Below are 19,623 nucleotides of genomic sequence, written 5' to 3' on the forward strand. Positions count from 1 at the left end.
TGAGATCTCAAGGCATTTATAAACGAAAGTGAGGCCATGGTTCTGCGTATATGCTTTAAGATACAATATGTTTTCCAGAATATCCAGTTTCCTGACTGTGAGACAGATAAACACTACATTTTTGCAAACAATTATCTAAAAATATTCATCTCAAGAAACTGTAATTTTTGTGAAACTGTCCTGCAAAGACAAATAAATGCAAAAATTCCACACTAGTTCTGTAGGAAGCGCATTATATAGTGTGTACCCGATAGTGTACCCTACATAGTGCACTTCTGTAGAGAGCTATTTGGTTTCTGACACACACAGTTTTTATTTTTATTTATTTTATTTCATCACAAATCTGTGAAACACACACACAAAGTAAAAAAAAAAAATCAGATCCCACCATAAGTTCTGAGATCATTTATTTACTCTTTTTTTTTTCTTTTTCCATGTTTGGTTGTTTCTTCATTACTTGCTCCTTTTTTCCCTCTCCGTTTCCTTTATTCATTTACTTCACTTTTTCCACTTGCTTTTTTCACTTGGTTGCTTTCTTTTGTTCTTTTGTCTACATATTTATTCCTTTTCATTTCTTTTTATTTTTCCCCCATTCCTTAAATTTGCTTCCTCTCCACTTGTTTCACTCACTCACTCACTCACTCACTCACTCACTCACACAGTTAGATAGGTGTTTGCTTGTTCTCCAGGTCAGGTGCACTAAGTTGACGTCTCATGCGAGGGGGTGTGGTGTATTTTTGGTTCCGCCCCCAGCCACACTGGGCATATTCACTGTGTGTGTTGCTTGGCAGCCTGTGTGCAGTGGGCAGGGCCTGGTACATCAGAAATGGGCGGACACACTGCTGGGGTCGGTTGTGCTGATGCTGCTGGTTGCCATAGTAATCTCGGGGATCCCCTCTTGCCATAGGGCTTGGTGACCTTCGCTGATAGTGACTTTGTTGGTTGTTGCTGTCACCATGGTAATTGTGTCCATGGTGACTGACTGAACTGTCCACAGAGTTCCTCCTGTAGTGCCACTGCTGATGCTGTGGGAAGTGACTGTTGCTGGAGGGAGTGTGCATGCGCTGGGTTCCCATGGCAACTGGTAACTGGAACATAGATGGGAGGATGAACAATGGTACCTCATGGGCAGGACTGGGGATTGCTGATGGAACCATGTGATTCAGAGGTGGAGTGATATGATTTGTCGTGGAACGACGTTTTGGCCCCTCCCTCCTCTCTTCCTCAGTGGGTGGGGTTATATGATGGGCAGGGCTCCAAGAGTGCCTGTGCTGTGGGTTGCTCTTAAAGGGAAACTTCAGCTTACACTCGTGTGGAGGGATGAACCGCCCTGTTCCCGGCAGGTGAACCATGCTTCCTTCCCCAGCCCTGCCTCCACCCCCTGTCTGTCGCAGCTGTTTTGCAATTTGCTGTTGCTGCAGATTTTGGAATCGTGTCTGTTCCTGTTTAAGCCAGCGGAGTCGCCCCCTACGGAAGGCGGGGTCTTCTTCCATCAGATGCACAAGTCGCTCTTTATTAGACAGCAGATCAAGAGACACACATCCCTCATTATCATGGTCACGCCTCTCATTTGCCTCCTTGGCCTTTATTTTTCCGATTCCCTGATTCTCTAACGCTTCACAATCCTGAAAACACACACACACACAAATTAGTATGTTACTGCATAGTGGTGTGTCCATATTGTGTGTATATGTGTGTGAGATTGTGTGTGCATGCGGACAGTGTATGTGTATTACCTGTCGTACAGGCAAGACCCTCTCCATCTTCATCATCCTGTCTCTGAGTGCTTGTATCTCTTCGTCCTTCATGTTGTTTTGCTGCTTCACTTCCTGTAAAATGTCTGTCAGCTTCTCTAAGTGAGTCTTCAGCTCAAACATGCCACCTCTGTCCCTGACACCTTCATCACCAACTCCACCCACTCCACCGCTAACTCTGTCTTTTTCTTCTGTGGCCCCACCCACTGTGTCCCAGACTTCCTGGGCCACCTGCCTCCAGGCACCACCCCCTTCAGCCATACTCATTCCATGTATGTGCAGCAGTTCGTTCATCTTCATGATGGCCATGGCATTTATTTCCTGGCGTGTGTTTCGGAATTCTGCAAGCGCCACTTCATAACACACTTCCTTCACTGCTTGCAGTTGCAGGTCAGAGAGAGACATATGCTCAGGGTCAAACACACCCACACGTCGCCGCTGTGGGATCTGATATACACGCTGAGGCTCACGTCGCTTCCCACTGCTGGGCAAGCCACAGCGCTTAACTATAGACTGCACCTACACATACGGTGTGCGCGCGCGCACACACACACACACACACACACACACACACACACACACACACACACACACACACACACAAATGTTAATGTTTCCTGCAGCTAAATAAAGTCAAACAAACAAACAAACAAACAAACAAACAGACAGACAGACTGACAAACAGACAGACAGACAGACAGACAGATACACACCTTGCTAGCTGGTAGTTTCTCTCTGAGAGATGAGATGAGTTTCCAGCTCTCTTCACATGAACGCTTATCAGAGTCATCACCACTGTCTGAGTCTGCATACTACACACACACACACACACACACACACACACACACACACGCATTGTGCTTACCTGAAAAGTTTGTAGATTTAAGAGCCTCAAGGAACGTAAGGCTGGACATTATAACTGGCATCAAGCAACACTGGTGTATAAGCAAGTCCACCTCTGAAGGGCTCAAAAGAAATAAAATTAAGTTTTTGGAGTAGCTAGTCAAAGTCCTGACTTGAATCCAATTGAGATGCTGTGACAAGACCTTAAACGGGCAGTTCATGCTCGAAAGCCCTCCAGTGTGGCTGAATTGAAACAATTCTGCAAAGAAGAGTGGGCAAAAATTCCTCCACAGCGATGTAAAAGACTCAGTGCGAGTTATCGCAAACGTTTAATTGTAGTTGTTGCCACCAAGGGTGGCCCAACCAGTTATTAGGTTTGAGGGGACAATTACTTTTTCACATGAGTGAAAAAGTTTTGATTAACCCTTTACTTTTAATAAATGGAGTGATTATTTTAAAGCTGCATTTTGTGTTTACTTACATCATCTTTATCTTATATTAGACCTAGTTGGATAACCTAAAAGATTTAATTGTGACAAATAAGCAAAAATAGAAGAAATCAGCGGGGATACTTTTTCACAACATTGTATATACACACATGATTCTTGCTTTTGCCACAGTTTTGTGATAGTTTTACCACAGATTTACGAGAGGTTTTGCAGCAAATAAAGCGCACCTTTTGAGTTGTTCCAAGCCTGCGTCTTCATTTTCCCTTTCAACTCCATGTCACGCATGGTTTTTCACAATTTTATTATAGTTTTACCAGTTATGCCAAACTTCTTCCAAAGTTTTGCTACTTTTACCACAGTTCTGCTAGAATTTTATGAGAGTTTTACTAGTTTTACCACAGTTTTACTATAGTTTTACCACATTTTACCAGATTTACCAGTTTTATCACGGGTTTAGTTTTACCACAGTTTCACAATTTTTTTTTTTTTTTACCACAGGCTTCTAGTTTTACGACAGTTTCACAAATTTTACCACATTCCCAGATAGCAAGACAACACTGAAAATTTTATGTTTCATCTGAATCATCATGGTTGAGATTGAAATCTATTTACTAAATAAATGCTGGATCACCATTACAATACAGATGAAACTCGACAGTACAGTAATGTTAATGACAGTGACACTGGAATAACAATGATTTATAGTTGTCCTGATTATAATTGATTGAGCATCGATTTATAGTTGACCGGGAGACCATCATGTGAGAGACCAGTTTTACTGCACCCCACACATCTCATTTGTGAATCCATATCAGGGAAGCATGCATTTATTTATCTAATGCTTGAATGTTGAATTGTACCAAATCGGATATTAATATCTGTTTATAGTTTATTTACATCGTCTAACATTATACATTCATGTACCTTCACGATAATAAAATGCATACTGTTTTCATGAAATACAGTCCTCAGTCCAGGATTACATCCATCCATCCATTATCTGTAACCGCTTATCCTGTGCAGGGTCGTGGGTAAGCTGAAGCCTATCCCAGCTGACTATGGGCAAGAGGCAGGGTACACCCTGGACAAATTGCCAGATCATCGCAGGGCTGACACAGAGACAAACAACCATTCACACCTACGGTCAATTTATCCATCCATCCATTATCTGTAGCCGCTTTATCCTGTTCTACAGGGTCGCGGGTAAGCTGGAGCCTATCCCAGCTGACTATGGGCAAGAGGTGGGGTACACCCTGGACAAATCGCCAGATCATCGCAGGGCTGACACATAGAGACAAACAACAATTCACACCGACGGTGAATTTAGAGCCACCAACTAGCCTAACCAAAATCAGAGAGATATGCATCCATGAGCTACTTTACACTGATGTCTCAGCCCTTGTAGCAACTGACCCTGATGACATGCAAGAGATTGTTGATCGCTTCACCAGCGCTGCTTCTCTGTTTGGGCTTAGAATCAATGTGTCAAAAACAGAGATACTTTACCAGCCACCTCCGCACAGCACCTTAGCAGATCCTGAACTAGGTATACAAGTGAATGGCGAGGCACTGAAACTTACTGAATCCTTCACTTACTTAGAAGTGGGTAGGCGCATACAATCTGCGAACAAAGCCTTCGGTGCCTTGCACAAGCGGCTATGGTCCTGCCATGACATCAAACTCGCCGCTAAAATCAAAGTATACAACACTGTTGTTATCCCTGTACTGCTGTACTCCACAGAAACCATGATACTCTACCGAAAACACTTGAAGAAACTCACTCGAACCCAACTCAGACACCTGTGCCAACTCCAGGGCATTAAATGGCAAGATAAAATCCCTGATGTCGATGTTCTGGAACGAGCAAACACCATGAGTGTAGAAGCGATCATCACCGCCTCACAACTCAAGTAGGCAGGGCACATGAGAAGGATGCCAGACACTCAGCTGCCCAAGATGGTGTTCTATGGAGAGCTCGCTAGAGGAAAGAGGAACCAAGGAGGACAAAAGCTTCGTTACAAAGACGTACTTAAACGCCATAGGAAGACCAGCCAAATCAACCCCAACACACGGGAGAAGGATGCTGAGGACCGCAAGAAGTGGTGACAGAAAATCAGCAGAGCCAAGAGAGCTGCGGAGGAAAAACGGAGAGAATCGCACCTCAAGAAGCACCGAACGCGTCACATGTCACTGACAGGAACAAGCTTTCAATGCCACCGATGTAGATGTTTTTGCCGCAGAAATGCAGGCCTAATAGCTCATAGGCATGCCTGCAAAGAATAACTAACTCCCATTACACTGATGTCATCAACGAAATTGATGGACTGCCGAAGAAGAAGAAGTCGTCTTTGGACTGTGGGGAAACCGGAGCACCCAGAGGAAACCCATGTGGACACAGGGAGAACATGCAAACTCTACACAGAAATGCCCTTGTTGGTCACTGGGCTCGAACCCAGAAGTTTCTTGCTGTGAGGCGACAGTGCTATTCACTACACCACCGTGCTGCCCAGGATTACATCTTTGACAATAAAATTTGCATTTTGATTTTTTGCTAGTGAAATTATCCTATTACCAATGGAACTTGGACATTGTGCTATAGAGTCAGTATAAAGTGGTACTGAACACTAGCCTATATTATCACCACTATTGTAGCCTGTTATTTTGGTTATTACACACTTTGTACAGTACTTACGTGCTCAGTACACCATTGTGCAAGTTGCCCCGGCTTCTTACGCGACGCACCTTTTTCTATTAAGTGCAATTTCTGTTGAATCTTTTTTTTTTTGAAATTCATAACTTTATTTTTTGCTTCTTTTTAGTTTTAGATACCCTGACTCAGGAAATGGGGTAAGGACAGTCTCTGTATTTGCCTTTACCCATGCAAACAGTTCAGAAATGGCTCCACTATGAACCAGACTGAGTGGGTGTGACAGGATACAACACAGTGTAGGAGTGGATTCACAAATAATAAAATTAATCTAAGTAAACTTGTTTTCATAAACTACATAAATTTGTTTTTAACTGATGTAAAGTTGTCTGTTGTCTTTTATATATTAGATAAAACCTAATGTTTAATAATAGAGGGCTATAGATATACTTCATAACATTTATCCTGGCTGTAGATAAAGCAGGACATACTTTTTCACAATATTTTAAAGCATTAAAAGTAATTTGCTGTGGTTTAATATTGGTTGAAATACCATCGATGCCTTGTTGTTCTTTAGCTATGATTTCAACATTTCAATATTAACCAAGGGTGCAAAAGTGATTAAGAGCCAGCATTGGAGTTTGACAATGTTTCAATGAAATTAAAGTTGACAGAAAAATGTTGTTTTAACCATAGACGTCGCCAGACCCATTTTAGGGTAGCTCCAGCCACCCTATCTTATGGCAAAGCCACCCTATATTTTTTGCCCTTTTTTAAATTATTTATATTTTTATTTTTTTTCCCAAAAAAAACAAAGGCAGTAAAGCACTGAACATGAGCCATCAAGAACGCAAGTTAATCCGAACAACAGTTTCTGCTTGCTTATTTATTGTTTAATGCAATATTATTAATATCGTTATGATTCCTCCTCATTGGCTCTGTGTCAAGCGTCACGTCGAGTGGTAGGCTAGTAGGACTTAAAAAACTACGCGGGCATTCTGCAGCAGGCGCTGTGCGGGTTTCCACTGAGTTGGGTTTGTTAGCTGGTGAAGTTGCTTCAGCAAGCAATTAAATGATGAAAGCAATTTTAAAATAGAATAGAAATGGTGGGAAGTGTGTCCCCAAGGTGTGATGCTCTTGAAATAATGAATTGATTGACAGCCTTAGTAGGCGCTCTGAAAAATGTTCGGCGCGCGCTGCGCGCGCACAATACCTTTTCTCCTCTGGGTGCTAAGCTACCCCTGTCTCTCAAACCTAGTGACGTCCCTGGTTTTAACATAGTTTCAGTGATTGTTTGCTATCTGGGTTTTTACCACAGTTTCAAGTTTTACTATATGTTTAACGCAGGGTTACTTGTTTTATCAGTTTTCCTACCATACTTTTACTACAGTTTTGCAACTTATACCAGCCTTTAACAATATTGACTAGTTTTAACACAGTTTTACCAGTTTTACTATAGATTTTACCACATTTTTATCAGTTTTACGAAAGTTTGACCAGTTTTTACTAACTTTATAAGTTTTGCTAAAGTTTTATCAGTTTTATGAAAGTTTGCCTCTAGTTTTACCACCGTTTTATTATTACTTTCACCACTAGTTTTACAACAACTATACTAACGATAATTAATACTTTTAAGGCTAAGGTGATTTGAAATACTTGACCTTGTAAGTATTTAAAATAAGATTTCACTAAAACACACACTCACCAGTCTCTGCTGCTCAAGCAGAAGGTCAGCTTCCTCTTTCTCCTGACGGTATTGAAGCTCCATGTCATTCAACCTGGAGAAATGAGAGAGTCATGAGAAAGAGAAGGACAAGATCTGGTTTGTTTGAAAATCTCTCTTATTTTTGTTATTTTGATTATCTCTCCATCTATGTGTCTACCTCGTCTCCTCATCCTCTCTGATTTCGATCCCTTGTTCTTCCATCAGCTCCTGCTGTGTGACGTTACACTCCCCCTGCTGGACAATAGTGGTGCCACGTTCCCTCTCCCTCTTTGCCTGCTCTGGGTGATTAAAACGGAACACGTGGCTCTTCCCTAGCACCACACGATCACCTAATACACACACACACAAACATTGCAAAATATAACCACATAACATAATACAAGCATATGATTTTCATACATAGAACTACTAACCCCATTTCCAGAAAAGTTGGGATATTGTCCAAAATGCAATAAAAACAAAAATCTGTGATTTTTAAATTCATCTGAATCTTTATTTAACTGACAAAAGTACAAAGAAAAGATTTTCAATAGTTTTACTGACCACTGTAACTGTATTTTTTAAATACAAACAAAGTTAGAATTTGATGCCTGCAACACACTCAAAAAAGTTGGGACAGAGGTAAAATAAGACTGAAAAGTTTATAGGACGTTCAAGTAACACCATTCTGGAAGATTCCATAATAAGCAGGTTAATTGGTAACATGATTGGTTATAAAAGGAGCAGCACCAAAGGCTCAGTCTTTGCAAGCCAGGATGGGTCGTGGCTCACTCATTTGTGCCAAAATTCATGAAAGAATTGTTAGTTAATTCAACAAGAAAATTTCTCAATGCAAGATTTTAAGTCTTTCAAAAGCTACAGTTCATAATATTGTGAAAAGATTCAGGGAATGTGGAGACACCGCAGTGCAGAAAGGGCAAGGTTGGAAACCACTGTTTAATGTGCGTGACTTTCAAGCCCTCAAGCATCACTGCCTGAGAAACCGTCATGCTGATGTGACAAATATAGCCACACGGTCTCAGGAGTACCTCAGAAAACCATCATCACTTAACACAGTCCACCGCTGCATCCAGAAATGCAACCTGAAACTGTATTATGCAAGGAAGAAGCCATTCATCAATTCTATGCAGAAACGCTGCCGATTTCTCTGGGCCCGAGCTCATCTCGGATGGACCAAAAGACAGTGGAAACATAATGCTGTGGTCAAATGAGTGTACATTTCAACTTGTTTTCTGACATCCGGAAAACTGGATGTCAAGTTCTCAGTGCCAAAGGTGAACACAAACATCCAGTTTGTTGTCAGAGAAAGGTGCAAAGGCCAGGATCTGTGATGCTATGGGGTGCATCAGTGTCCACGGCATGGGTGAGTTGCATGTGTGTGAACGTACCACTGGTGAAGAGACATATACTGGGATTTTAGAGAGACATATTCATCAAGTCAATAATCTCTTCCCAGGAAGTCCATGCTTATTTCAGCAGGACAATGCCAGGCCTCGTTCTGCACAGGCTACAACAGTGTGGCTTCATAAACACAGAGTGCGTGTGCTTGACTGGTCTGCTGCCAGTCTAGATCTGTCTCCTATTGAGAATGTATGGTGCATCATGAAGAGGAGAATCAGACAACAGCGACCACAGACTGTTGAGCAGCTGAAGTATTGTATCAAGAAAGAATGGACAAAAATTCCAATTACAAAACTGCAACAATTAGTATCCTCAGATCCCATAGGATTTAAAAGTGTTATTAAAAGGAAAGGTGATGTAATACAATGGTAATAATGCTTCTGTCCCAACTTTTTTTGAGTGTGTCTCAGGCATCAAATTCTAACTTCATTTATATTTACAAAATACAATTAAGTTGGTCAGTAAAACTACTGAAAATCTTTTCATTGTACTTTTGTCAGTTAAATAAAGGAATTAGCAAATCACAGATTTTTGTTTTTATTGCATTTTGGAAACTTGCATTTCCCAACTTTTCTGGAAATGGGGTTAGTAAAACATTTACTGTATATCTATATTAGAACAGAATGTTACACACACACACACACACACACACACACACACACACACACACACACACACACACACACACACACACCTTGTCTGAGTACTGTTGATTCTGTAATTAACTTGCCGTTGACATAACACTCCGACCCTTCTAATGGCTCCAGAGTTACGACAACTGAAACACGGCAATTTTCAATTAACACAGATTGTGTGAAACAACTGTGTATTTAACACTGAAACCACACACATATTTACTCTCTCCATGGTTGTCAGTATAGCTGTGAAAGACACAATGTTGTTCCATAATGAATGGCCCACTGAGCCTGATATCCACCTCCTTCTGACCGACCCTGATAGACACACAAACACAGGTCTTTAGCCACACCCTCACCCACACCATTAAGACACACCCCTTCTCAGTCTTAAAACCCATCCCTCTAGTTACCTGCATGTCTGTGAAGATTCTCAGTCATCCAGGTACATAGTAATCTGTGGTTGGTAGAAGAGAGCAACTGGACTTGCTTGAAGATTCTTGAAAACGTTTCACCTCTCATCCGAAAGGCTTCCTCAGTTCTGTCTGACTAATAGGGAGTATCAGGTATTTATCCTCTCATGGATCATAAATACCTGATACTCCCTATTAGTCAGACAGAACTGAGGAAGCCTTTCGGATGAGAGGTGAAACGTTTTCAAGAATCTTCAAGCAAGTCCAGTTGCTCTCTTCTACCAACCACAGATTACTAGTTACCTGCTGCAATATCTCAAGTCATATACCTCCATTTATCCCTCACTGATAGGCCACACCCCTCTTTCTTCCCCTTATTGATAGGCCACACCCCTAGATACCCCTCTAACACACACACACACACCTGGTAACTCCCTCTTTAATGTAATACAGGAGACACTCAGCCATCAGAGGATCTTCATTCAGGTTCACCAGGTGTGGTGTCTGAGCACACACACACACACACACACACACACAAACAAACAATGTATACAAATATATACATGCACATCCACACACATACAAAGGAAACATAACTGTAATTAAAGTACACAAATGAATATGAATGTGTGTACATGTGATTGTGTATGTGTCTGTCTACTCACTCCTTTAGGTGAGAACACACCAACAGTTCCTCCGTCCTCTTTAATAGACATACCTATTTCAGCTAATAGAGTCTCCCTGCCAAGGAAACACACACACACACACACACACACAGAGGTAGTCCGACTCATTGTACTTTAGAAATATATAAACAGAGAGTTTACCTCTGTGTGTTACCTCTCCAAACGCATAGAATTGGTTTTTCGTAGTTTTTCCTCCCAAGTTTCATTTAAATCAGCAATAATCTTCTCTGTTTCCTGCACATACAAACACTCTCATTCTCAAGCCACACCCCTTTGCTTATCTTCAATGTATTAAGTCACACCTCTCTGCTTACCCTCAGTCTTTCCATTGCCTCCTCCTGTGTGATCTCATCCTGATAAACTGAGGGGTAAATATCTTGGGAGGAGGCATGGGCTGTGATTGTTGGAGCACTTTTAGGGGCAAAGTCAGTGGCTAGTGTTGAACAGGTACTGTTATTATTCACCTCCGCACCTGCCAAAGAGAAAACACAAATGACCAGGTGTGTTTGTAAGTACTAGTGTGTGTACAAGTGTGTGTTTATAAGTGTGTGTACCAGTGATTAGCTGGCTAAGACCCTGTGCTAGCAATAGCTCTCGGAGTTGGTTCACTTCCTCCTTTAATTCTCTGATTAGCCGTGCGTTTGGATCTTCATTGATCACGGCATTACAGCGAATCTGTTTTGCACGGTTGGCATACCTACACACAGTCACACACACGCGCACACACACACACACACACACACACACACACACACACACACACACACACACACACACACACACACAACTTAAAACAAATACACCAAAAACAGGTGAAGAATGGGTGTGGCTAAAGACTCCATGTAAGTATCAAATGCATTACACATGAAATTTCACTTACATGCTGAAAGTGTGTGTGTGTGTGTGTGTGTGTGTGTGTGTGTGTGTGTGTGTGTGTGTGTGTGTGTGTGTACCGTAGTGTACTGAGCGTTTCTTCATAGTTGATGTCTGCAGGGCTGAGAGCAGCAATCATAACAGTGCGTGAGTTACCACCTGTAACACACACACACATTTGTAAAATATATAGCACACACATATGGCCCTTTTCCACTACCCTTTTTCAGCTCACTTCAGCTCGCTTCAGCTCACTTCAGCCCGACACGGCTCGCGTTTCGACTACCAAAGAACAGCACGACTCAGCTCGCTTCAGCCCTGCTTAGCCCCTAAAACTCGCACCGTTTTGGAGTGGGGCTGAAGCGAGCCAAACCGAGCCGAGTGAGGCTGGGGGCGTAAGGAGACACTCCCCTGTGCACTGATTGGTGAGGAGGAGTGTCCTCACATGCCCACACACGCCCCGCAAGCACGCTGGGATCTGTAAACACTGTAAACCCGGAAGAAGGAGAATTACAAATTACGAGAATTTCTGAAGCCTTATGCGCCTCGCCTCATCTATACGCTCTTGCCAGTATCTGTTGGCGTTGTCGGTGACTACAAGCCACAGAACCAAGACCAGCAACACTAACGACTCCATGTCCTCCATGTTTATTGTTTACTATTCGGGTCGTGAGACTACCGCTTAAAAGCTCACTGATGTCACTGTTTGCGCTGCTTAACGACATCACGTGACGTCCACCCACTTTCGCTAACTCCACCCAATGTGTCCACCCACTTCCAGCCAGCACGGTTCAGCGCGGTTGTAGTCGAAATGCAACTCCAACAGCCCCACTCAGCTCAACTCAGCCCAACTCAGCACGGCACGGCTCAGCCCGACTCAGCCGCGTTTGTAGTGGAAAAGCGGCAATATACAGCCATACACACACACACACACACACACACACACTTTTAAAACGCATAGCACACACATATACAGCCACACACAAAACTGCATAGATAATGTTGTTAAACACACACACAGACACACACGCACACACAGACACACACACACACACACACACACACACACACACACACACACACACACACACACACACACACACACTGCTCTCTCACCAAGATTCTCCTTCAGTAACCACGTGAGGACTGAGTCTCTGTATGGGATGTAGTCTGATTTCTTCTTCTTGCTGTTTTGCTACACACACACACAGACACACACAGATAGATAGATAGATAGATAGATAGATAGATAGATAGATAGATAGATAGATAGATAGATAGATAGATAGATAGATAGATAGATAGATAGATTTGTTGAAAGGTGTGTGTGTGTGTGTGTGTGTGTGTGTGTGTGTGTGTGTGTGTGTGTGTGTGTGTGTGTGTGTCACCATGTCACAAAGTGCAGATATGACCTTCCCCAGTGTAGTGAGAGATTTATTAATGTTAGCTCCTTCCTAAAACACACACACACACACACACACACACACACACAAAACATGACTCACTGTTCACCTGCTCACTTCAAGTCCATCCCAAACTACACTTTATCACTATCTAGGGTTCTTACACTTCTGTCCAATGCTAGCATTTAGAACACAGCCTTTAATTCAGATGGTAATTTGTGTTTGTGGCAGATTCTACCGTAACTGGATCCATTAACCACTTGCCCACAAAATAAGAAATTTTTCTTGTCCTTTTTTCAGTGAGGTAATATTTTCAAGATTGAAAATATGGTATTTGGTCTTCTAAAACAGCACGTCATTTAAAAATACACTGAGTATATCAATAAAAGATTTTTAAAGAATAAAGTTCTATTTCTTTGACATATCTGACAGACATAACTCCCATTTTAAAAATCACTTTCATTATCCCTGTTGCTATCGTCAGTGAATTTCTGTCAGATGACCTGACGATAGACTCAGCCATTATGGATCTTTGGTAGTTATCATGTGGAAGCAGGCTTTATAATGTTTGGGTGTCAACAGATAGAGTTTAAATAAATTAACAGCGAAAAAACTATTTCGTTCACGAGAGAAGCCCACAGTTATTTTTAAAAAATGCTATCGTCAGTCTGTCAGTCAAATGCATCTGACGATAGCAAAATTCAAGCTCTCACCACGCACATGTTGACTGATGCAAAGAGGAAATTCTACTGCGCATGATTTTTGTGACAGCAGACATTTACTTCCGGGCAAGACTTGGAGTTCTGACAGCTAGATTTCATCAAATAAATCAAGGTAAGATTTTCTGTCAGCTATCCTGTCGATAGAAATTTTTGACGCTAGAAACATTGAGAATATATTTGTGCATTCATATTTAAATTTTTCTGGAGGAAAACTATCGTAAGTTGAGATAAATCAGAGCCACTTGATTTACCTTGATCCTCCTCTTCTACGTCTTACGACGATGTAGTTGAGGAGATGACGGGGAAGAGAGTCGTCTTCTGACTCGTATAATCCCCCACTCAGTGCTTGAGGAACCTGTCCAGATGCCCCTTGAACTGGTTGATATCTTCTGACATCACTGCTTCTGTAGGAAGTCTGTTCCAATCGTTGACAATTCTTCTGGCAAAGAAGTATTTCCTTACATCCAGTCTGGAATGCAACTTAGCTATTTTGTAGGGATGGTGCCTTGTTGTCCTACTATGTTCGATAGTAAATATTTCTTTGGGATCTATGCATTCCATTCCTTTAAATATTTTAAACACCTCTAGAAGGTCCACCCGTGCTCGCCTTGTCTCCAGTGTAGTAAGATTTACTGCCTTAAGTCTAGACGGATAGTCTAAATGTCCAATTCCAGGGATCATTCGGGTGGCTCTACGCTGTACACTCTCCAGAAGGTTGACATCTTTCTGCTGCCATGGACGCCATGCTTGAATCACATAGTCCAGGTGGGGCCTTACAAGTGTTTTGTACAAAGTTATCACCGTAGCTTTGGTTTTGTACTTGATAGACCTTGCTATCATACCCAAGATGGAGTTGGCTTTCTTTGCTGCTCTGGCGCAGTGGGAAGCTACATCCAGTTTGTCGTTGATGAAAACACCTAAATCCTTCTCTTCATGAGAAGTTCCAATTGGTTCATCTCCCATAAAGTAGTCATATTGTGGGTTGTTGTAACCATAATGCACACATTTACATTTGTCAGCGTTAAATAGCATCATCCACTCCTTACTCCACTGGAATAACTTCCTCAGGTCCGCCTGTAGTTTTTCAGCATCACGGTATGTTGCAATGCACTTGAATATCTTAGTATCGTCTGCAAACTTCAATAGTTCACTACAGATTCCTATATAAAGGTCATTAATGTATATAACAAAAAGAACTGGTCCTAGTACTGAACCCTGTGGTACTCCACTCCTCACTGGCATCCACCTTGAGTAAGAACCATTCAGCACTACTCTCTGCAGTCGTCCAGATAGCCATGATGATATCCACTGCTTCACTTGCCCTGTTATGCCGTGAGATTCCAACTTTAAAGCCAGTCTCTTGTGGGGCACTCTGTCAAAGGCCTTACTAAAGTCTAAGTATATTGCATCTACTGGAATTCCCTTGTCTACGTAGTATGTTACTTTATCCAAGTACAGTAGTAGATTTGTGAGGCATGATCTACCACACACGAACCCGTGTTGTGATGAGTAGATTAGTTTATGGGTCTCTAAGTGTGTGACTATGGCATCTCTTATTATAGATTCCATAATCTTGGATATCTGCGAGGTCAAACTGACAGGTCTGTAGTTGCTTGGTTGGGTCTTCTTCCCCTTCTTATATATGGGTGAGACATTTGCTCGTGTCCAGTCCTCTGGTACCTCCCCCTTGCACATACTTTCTGTGAATATTATGCTCAGAGGTTCCGCTATTACTGGAGCTACTTCACGTAACACTGTAGAGTACAGATTATCCACCCCTGGCGCTTTATATGGTTTGAGGTTATATGGTTGTTCTACTTTCTTGAGAACAACTTCCACAGAAAAATTTACATTTTGTAGGCATTCTTCGACTGTTTTTTGAAATATCTTCACTGATTCTGGCAAGTTCTCTACATCTTCATCTGTGAATACTGAGCTAAAAAAGTTATTTAAAATATCAGCCTTCTTAGCCGAATCTGTGATAATATTTCCGTCCTTGTCTTCTAATGGCCCAATACCATCTTTTGTTTTGGTTTTTGACCGAGCATAAGCATAGAATGACTTGGGATCCTTTTTAATATTGTCCGCTAGTTTCTTTTCAAAATTTCTCTTTGCTCTGTTTATCTCATTCCTGGCTTTATTTAGTTGTTTCTTGTATATCTCATATTGTTGTACTGTCCCCAGTTTCTCTATATCGCTTCCACTTATGGTACATTTTGCGTCTTGCTGCCTCGGCATGACTTGTCATCAGTGTGCGAAATACCCATCGATATTCGGGGGGGTCCCCATCTCCGAATTTTTGCGCAAAAATTTTTTTCTTCAATGCAAAGTTGTAGGCCTATATTACAGTGCAGACGCAATAACAAATATCTGGCGCGTTTACAAAAGCGACTGAATAAATGATAAAGGTTTCGTCACGCAACCGGTGCACTTGAAAGCCTGCAGTGTGACCAATTGTATGACACTATTTAACCATCCATTTAGCGATTACGATCATTTAGAAAGATACGTCTTTGTGCAAATACAAATTCAAGGTGAAAAAAAAAACACCACAGTGGATGCTACAGACAGCCTACAACAAGCCACACAGCACCACGGCGGGTGCGCTCTTTCTCTCTCCTCTCTCTCGCACACACACACACACACACACTCACGCACACACACAGGCCAACGCACACACATAGGCCTTAAAGTCAAGCCAAGAGTTACGGTCTTTCCACTCTTCCACCTGTTTCATTGTCCAACCAGTCGGCAGGTCACTTGTGCTAGCAGCACTGACTGACATTACCTCAGCACCTGCTGCTTCTTCGGAACACTCGGCGAGAGAAACGGTCACGGACTCGGCCTCATCTTGTTCTTGACAGGGAGGGAGATTAGGCTCTTCTGTTGGCTCTTCTCTTCTACCAGGGAGTGTGCCCACTGCAGCAGCAGCTTCATCTCTCAGTGCCACCTTTTTAGATGTGATGAACCCAAAGTGTGCTAGTGATGCACTCTGTAGCTTTCGCTTGCTAGCCATTTTCAATACGGTACTCAACTCAACTCTATTACCTCTATCGTCTGTTTGGCGCGTGCACCTCAGCGCATGGCTAATTTACATACGGGCACTAGACAGCTGGCTCGCTTGGCCAGTGATTGAATTCTGAATAGGCCTATGGCATTGTGAGCTTAGAAAACATTTTAATGACCATTAGTAACAATAATATGTACTATTATAATTTTATTTTATTTATTTTAACGAAATTTGAGACCCCCCCCCCCACAATTTAGCATTTGAGGCTTTCAGGGGGTCTCATGGGTTAATCGGGAGGGTCGGACCCCCCCCCCCCATATTTCGCACTCTGCTTGTTATCCATCTTGGTTTCTTCTTTCTTCTTTTGGTCGCTATGGGGACGAATTTCCGGACTGCAATATCCATGACTTCCTTAAATATACTAAATTTGTCATTTACTGACTGGCTATTAAAAGCATTATTCCAGTCGTACTCGTTTAAATACTTTTTCATTCCTTCATAATCTCCATTCCTGTAGTCGAAATATGTTACTCTCTAGTCTTTGATTTCTACTGACACAACTATATCACACAGAATTATATTATGGTCACTGAATGGCTCACGTATCCTTATGTTGTCTATCATGTTTGGCTCGGATGATAAAATTAAATCCAGTGTGTTTTCACCTGTGGTGGATTCGGTGGTATGCTGTGTAAGGAATAAGTCCTGGGTGAGCTCCAAGAAACTTTTTCCCTCGGCAGCTGCTTGGAGATGAATCCAGTCGATTGATCTATGATTAAAATCACCCATTATGACTACATTTTTATGTTCATTACATGCTCATCGCATCAATGCATGAAGGGCTTCTTCTCTCTCCTTATTAGCTGATGGACTATGATAACATACTCCCAGTATAAACGCGCCTTTGACAGTATTAATTTCACACCACAGAGTTTCTGTGTTCTTTGTCTGAGATAACTCATCACACGATATATATTCAATATTGTCTCTTATGTATATTAAACAACCACCCCCTTTTTTACCTACTCTGTCATTCCTGATGGTGCTATAGTCTTCTAGACTAAGTTCTGCATCTAAAATGTCCTTGTGGGCCCATGATTCGGTTATACATACAATATCTGGATTCTCTTCCAGAACATAGCTTTCCATAATATCTAGTTTATTAAATATACTCCTCGCATTAACTTGCATAGCTTTTAGCCTATTTATAGTAATAAAATTCTTGGGAGGTTTGTTATTGTTACTGTCATTTGTCTGGTTTGTATTTATTGTCTTTAAGTTTGATATATCACTTACTAGTTCCTTGTTTGGTAGTTGTTTTCTTTTATTCTTGTTTGTTACGTGTTTCTTTAACGTTCTTTCTTGAATTTCACCAGTCTGAGGTTCCATGGAGGGCCTCTGACCTTGTATACATAGTTTAAATCAGTTTTGTTTTTTTCTTTTGCTTCCGCAACCTTTAACTTTATCATGTCCCTCTCTTCCTTGGTGTAATCTGGGGTTATACTGATATTCTTATATTTTGGTTCCGCTTCAGCAAGTCTGTTTACTGCTTTCATGATCAGCTCCCGCTGCACTTTGTTTTCAAGTATAATTTTCATTGGTCTTGCTTGTCTTGTGGTCCCCTGGCTTGTTCCATTTTCAATCTTCTTCCCCAGCCTGATTATGTTCCTTGTTTTAATTTGTCCCACTTCCAGTACTGTTTCGCACAATGTGTTAAAGAACTCTTCATCTTCCTTCTTCCTTCCTTCTGGATTAGCTGCCTGACTTTCTCCTGCCCGATATATTATTAAGTTGGATTCTCTTGATTCCCTTTCGTCTTCAGCTTTTTTCTGATATTCCATGGCGTCTTTTACAATGTTTCTGAAGTTGGGAATTGGTGCTGTATTTCCACAGTCAGCCCAAGTCTTCTTTACTTCTTTCGGTACTTCTTGAGTGAATTCGGTGAAGTATAGTTTAAGTTTCTGCTCCAGCTTGCTCTCAAGTTCCTTCATGTGTTGCTCAAGAAGGACCCCACTCATGACTGTCTCTATTTTCTTCTCAAGCTTAGTCTCAAATTCCTTCATGTATTGCTCAAGAAGGGATCCATTTGTGGCTGTATCTAATTTCTTCTCAAGAGTATCAAACTTCAAATCCATTTCTAACATAATTTCCCCGCACCAGTTTTTCTTATCTTCAGCTTCCATTGCACACGCCGGGCATCTCCAGAAGCAATCTGGCCGATGTAAAACTGAGTACTCATCTGGCGTCATCTCTATGCATTTGATACAGTAATAAGATGGACAGTTGTCACATCCTAACACCATGTCAGAATCATTAACAAAATTTATCCCACACTCATCGCATACCCAGCCAGTATCATCTTGTGAGTTCTTTACACCCTGCCCCCCACGCCTCTGTTTGATTTTACCTTTTTGGTTGTCACATTTCGACGATTTTTTTCTTGCTTCATGTGTATACCTTTTCAACCAACTGTTCGGCATTGAACGTATTCCTATTCATCCCCAATTATTACTCACTTGTTTACTACCTGTTGCTCTCAACCTAAATTATACGACTACTCTTCCTGCGTTTGACTCGCGGATGCAAGTTGCAATTCCCAACCTCCAACCAGTAAAAGCCGAAGAAAACGGCCCATCAACTTGAAATTCCTACTTATCAACTTGGGCCAGTCTTCTCAACTACGGGTTCCTTCCCTCGACTTCGAATGTCGAATACGCCGAGGTCGAAATTGACGTCATTCCAACCTAGGCAACTCAAAAGCAGCATCTTTGCGACTTGCGACCCTTTCAGCCGACAGGCCATTTCAATGTGTTATTTCCCCGCGAAAGTGACACAGTCATGTCTATCGTCACTGTTCTGACAATTATTGTTGATATTTCAATTTTGAAAATAAATTTTATCTTTTTTATTTCAATATTTTATTTTATTATTTGGTTCTAGTGATGAGGTATTTAATATTATTACTAAATTTGTCAGATTAATAATGTAAGAAACAGTTTTGTTGCTATTGTCATCTAGAGTGTCTGTCAGAATATGATGGTAGACGTTAGTTTGTCAGATT

General features: G+C 41.6%; 1 protein-coding gene across 5 annotated transcripts in view; it reads right to left on the reverse strand.

The window, feature by feature from the left end:
• Window positions 1-288: 288 nt before the first annotated feature.
• Window positions 289-19,623, reverse strand: part of si:ch73-375g18.1 (kinesin-like protein KIF1C) — a 41,263-nt gene continuing 21,928 nt past the window's right edge. For all 5 annotated transcript variants that reach the window (XM_060937882.1, XM_060937881.1, XM_060937880.1 and 2 more), the window contains 15 exons: window positions 12,816-12,881; window positions 12,544-12,622; window positions 11,508-11,586; window positions 11,109-11,251; window positions 10,869-11,026; window positions 10,709-10,788; window positions 10,534-10,609; window positions 10,293-10,372; window positions 9,679-9,773; window positions 9,515-9,598; window positions 7,577-7,748; window positions 7,399-7,471; window positions 2,468-2,566; window positions 1,737-2,273; window positions 289-1,625 (listed from right to left, as the gene is read on the reverse strand). In XM_060937882.1, coding sequence (XP_060793865.1) covers window positions 663-1,625; window positions 1,737-2,273; window positions 2,468-2,566; window positions 7,399-7,471; window positions 7,577-7,748; window positions 9,515-9,598; window positions 9,679-9,773; window positions 10,293-10,372; window positions 10,534-10,609; window positions 10,709-10,788; window positions 10,869-11,026; window positions 11,109-11,251; window positions 11,508-11,586; window positions 12,544-12,622; window positions 12,816-12,881 — 2,784 coding nt within the window. In that variant the 3' untranslated portion in view covers window positions 289-662. The remainder of the gene's footprint in view (window positions 1,626-1,736; window positions 2,274-2,467; window positions 2,567-7,398; window positions 7,472-7,576; window positions 7,749-9,514; window positions 9,599-9,678; window positions 9,774-10,292; window positions 10,373-10,533; window positions 10,610-10,708; window positions 10,789-10,868; window positions 11,027-11,108; window positions 11,252-11,507; window positions 11,587-12,543; window positions 12,623-12,815; window positions 12,882-19,623) is intronic.

This window comes from Neoarius graeffei, chromosome 13, assembly GCF_027579695.1.
Source record: "Neoarius graeffei isolate fNeoGra1 chromosome 13, fNeoGra1.pri, whole genome shotgun sequence".
Classification (NCBI taxonomy): Eukaryota; Metazoa; Chordata; class Actinopteri; order Siluriformes; family Ariidae; genus Neoarius; species Neoarius graeffei.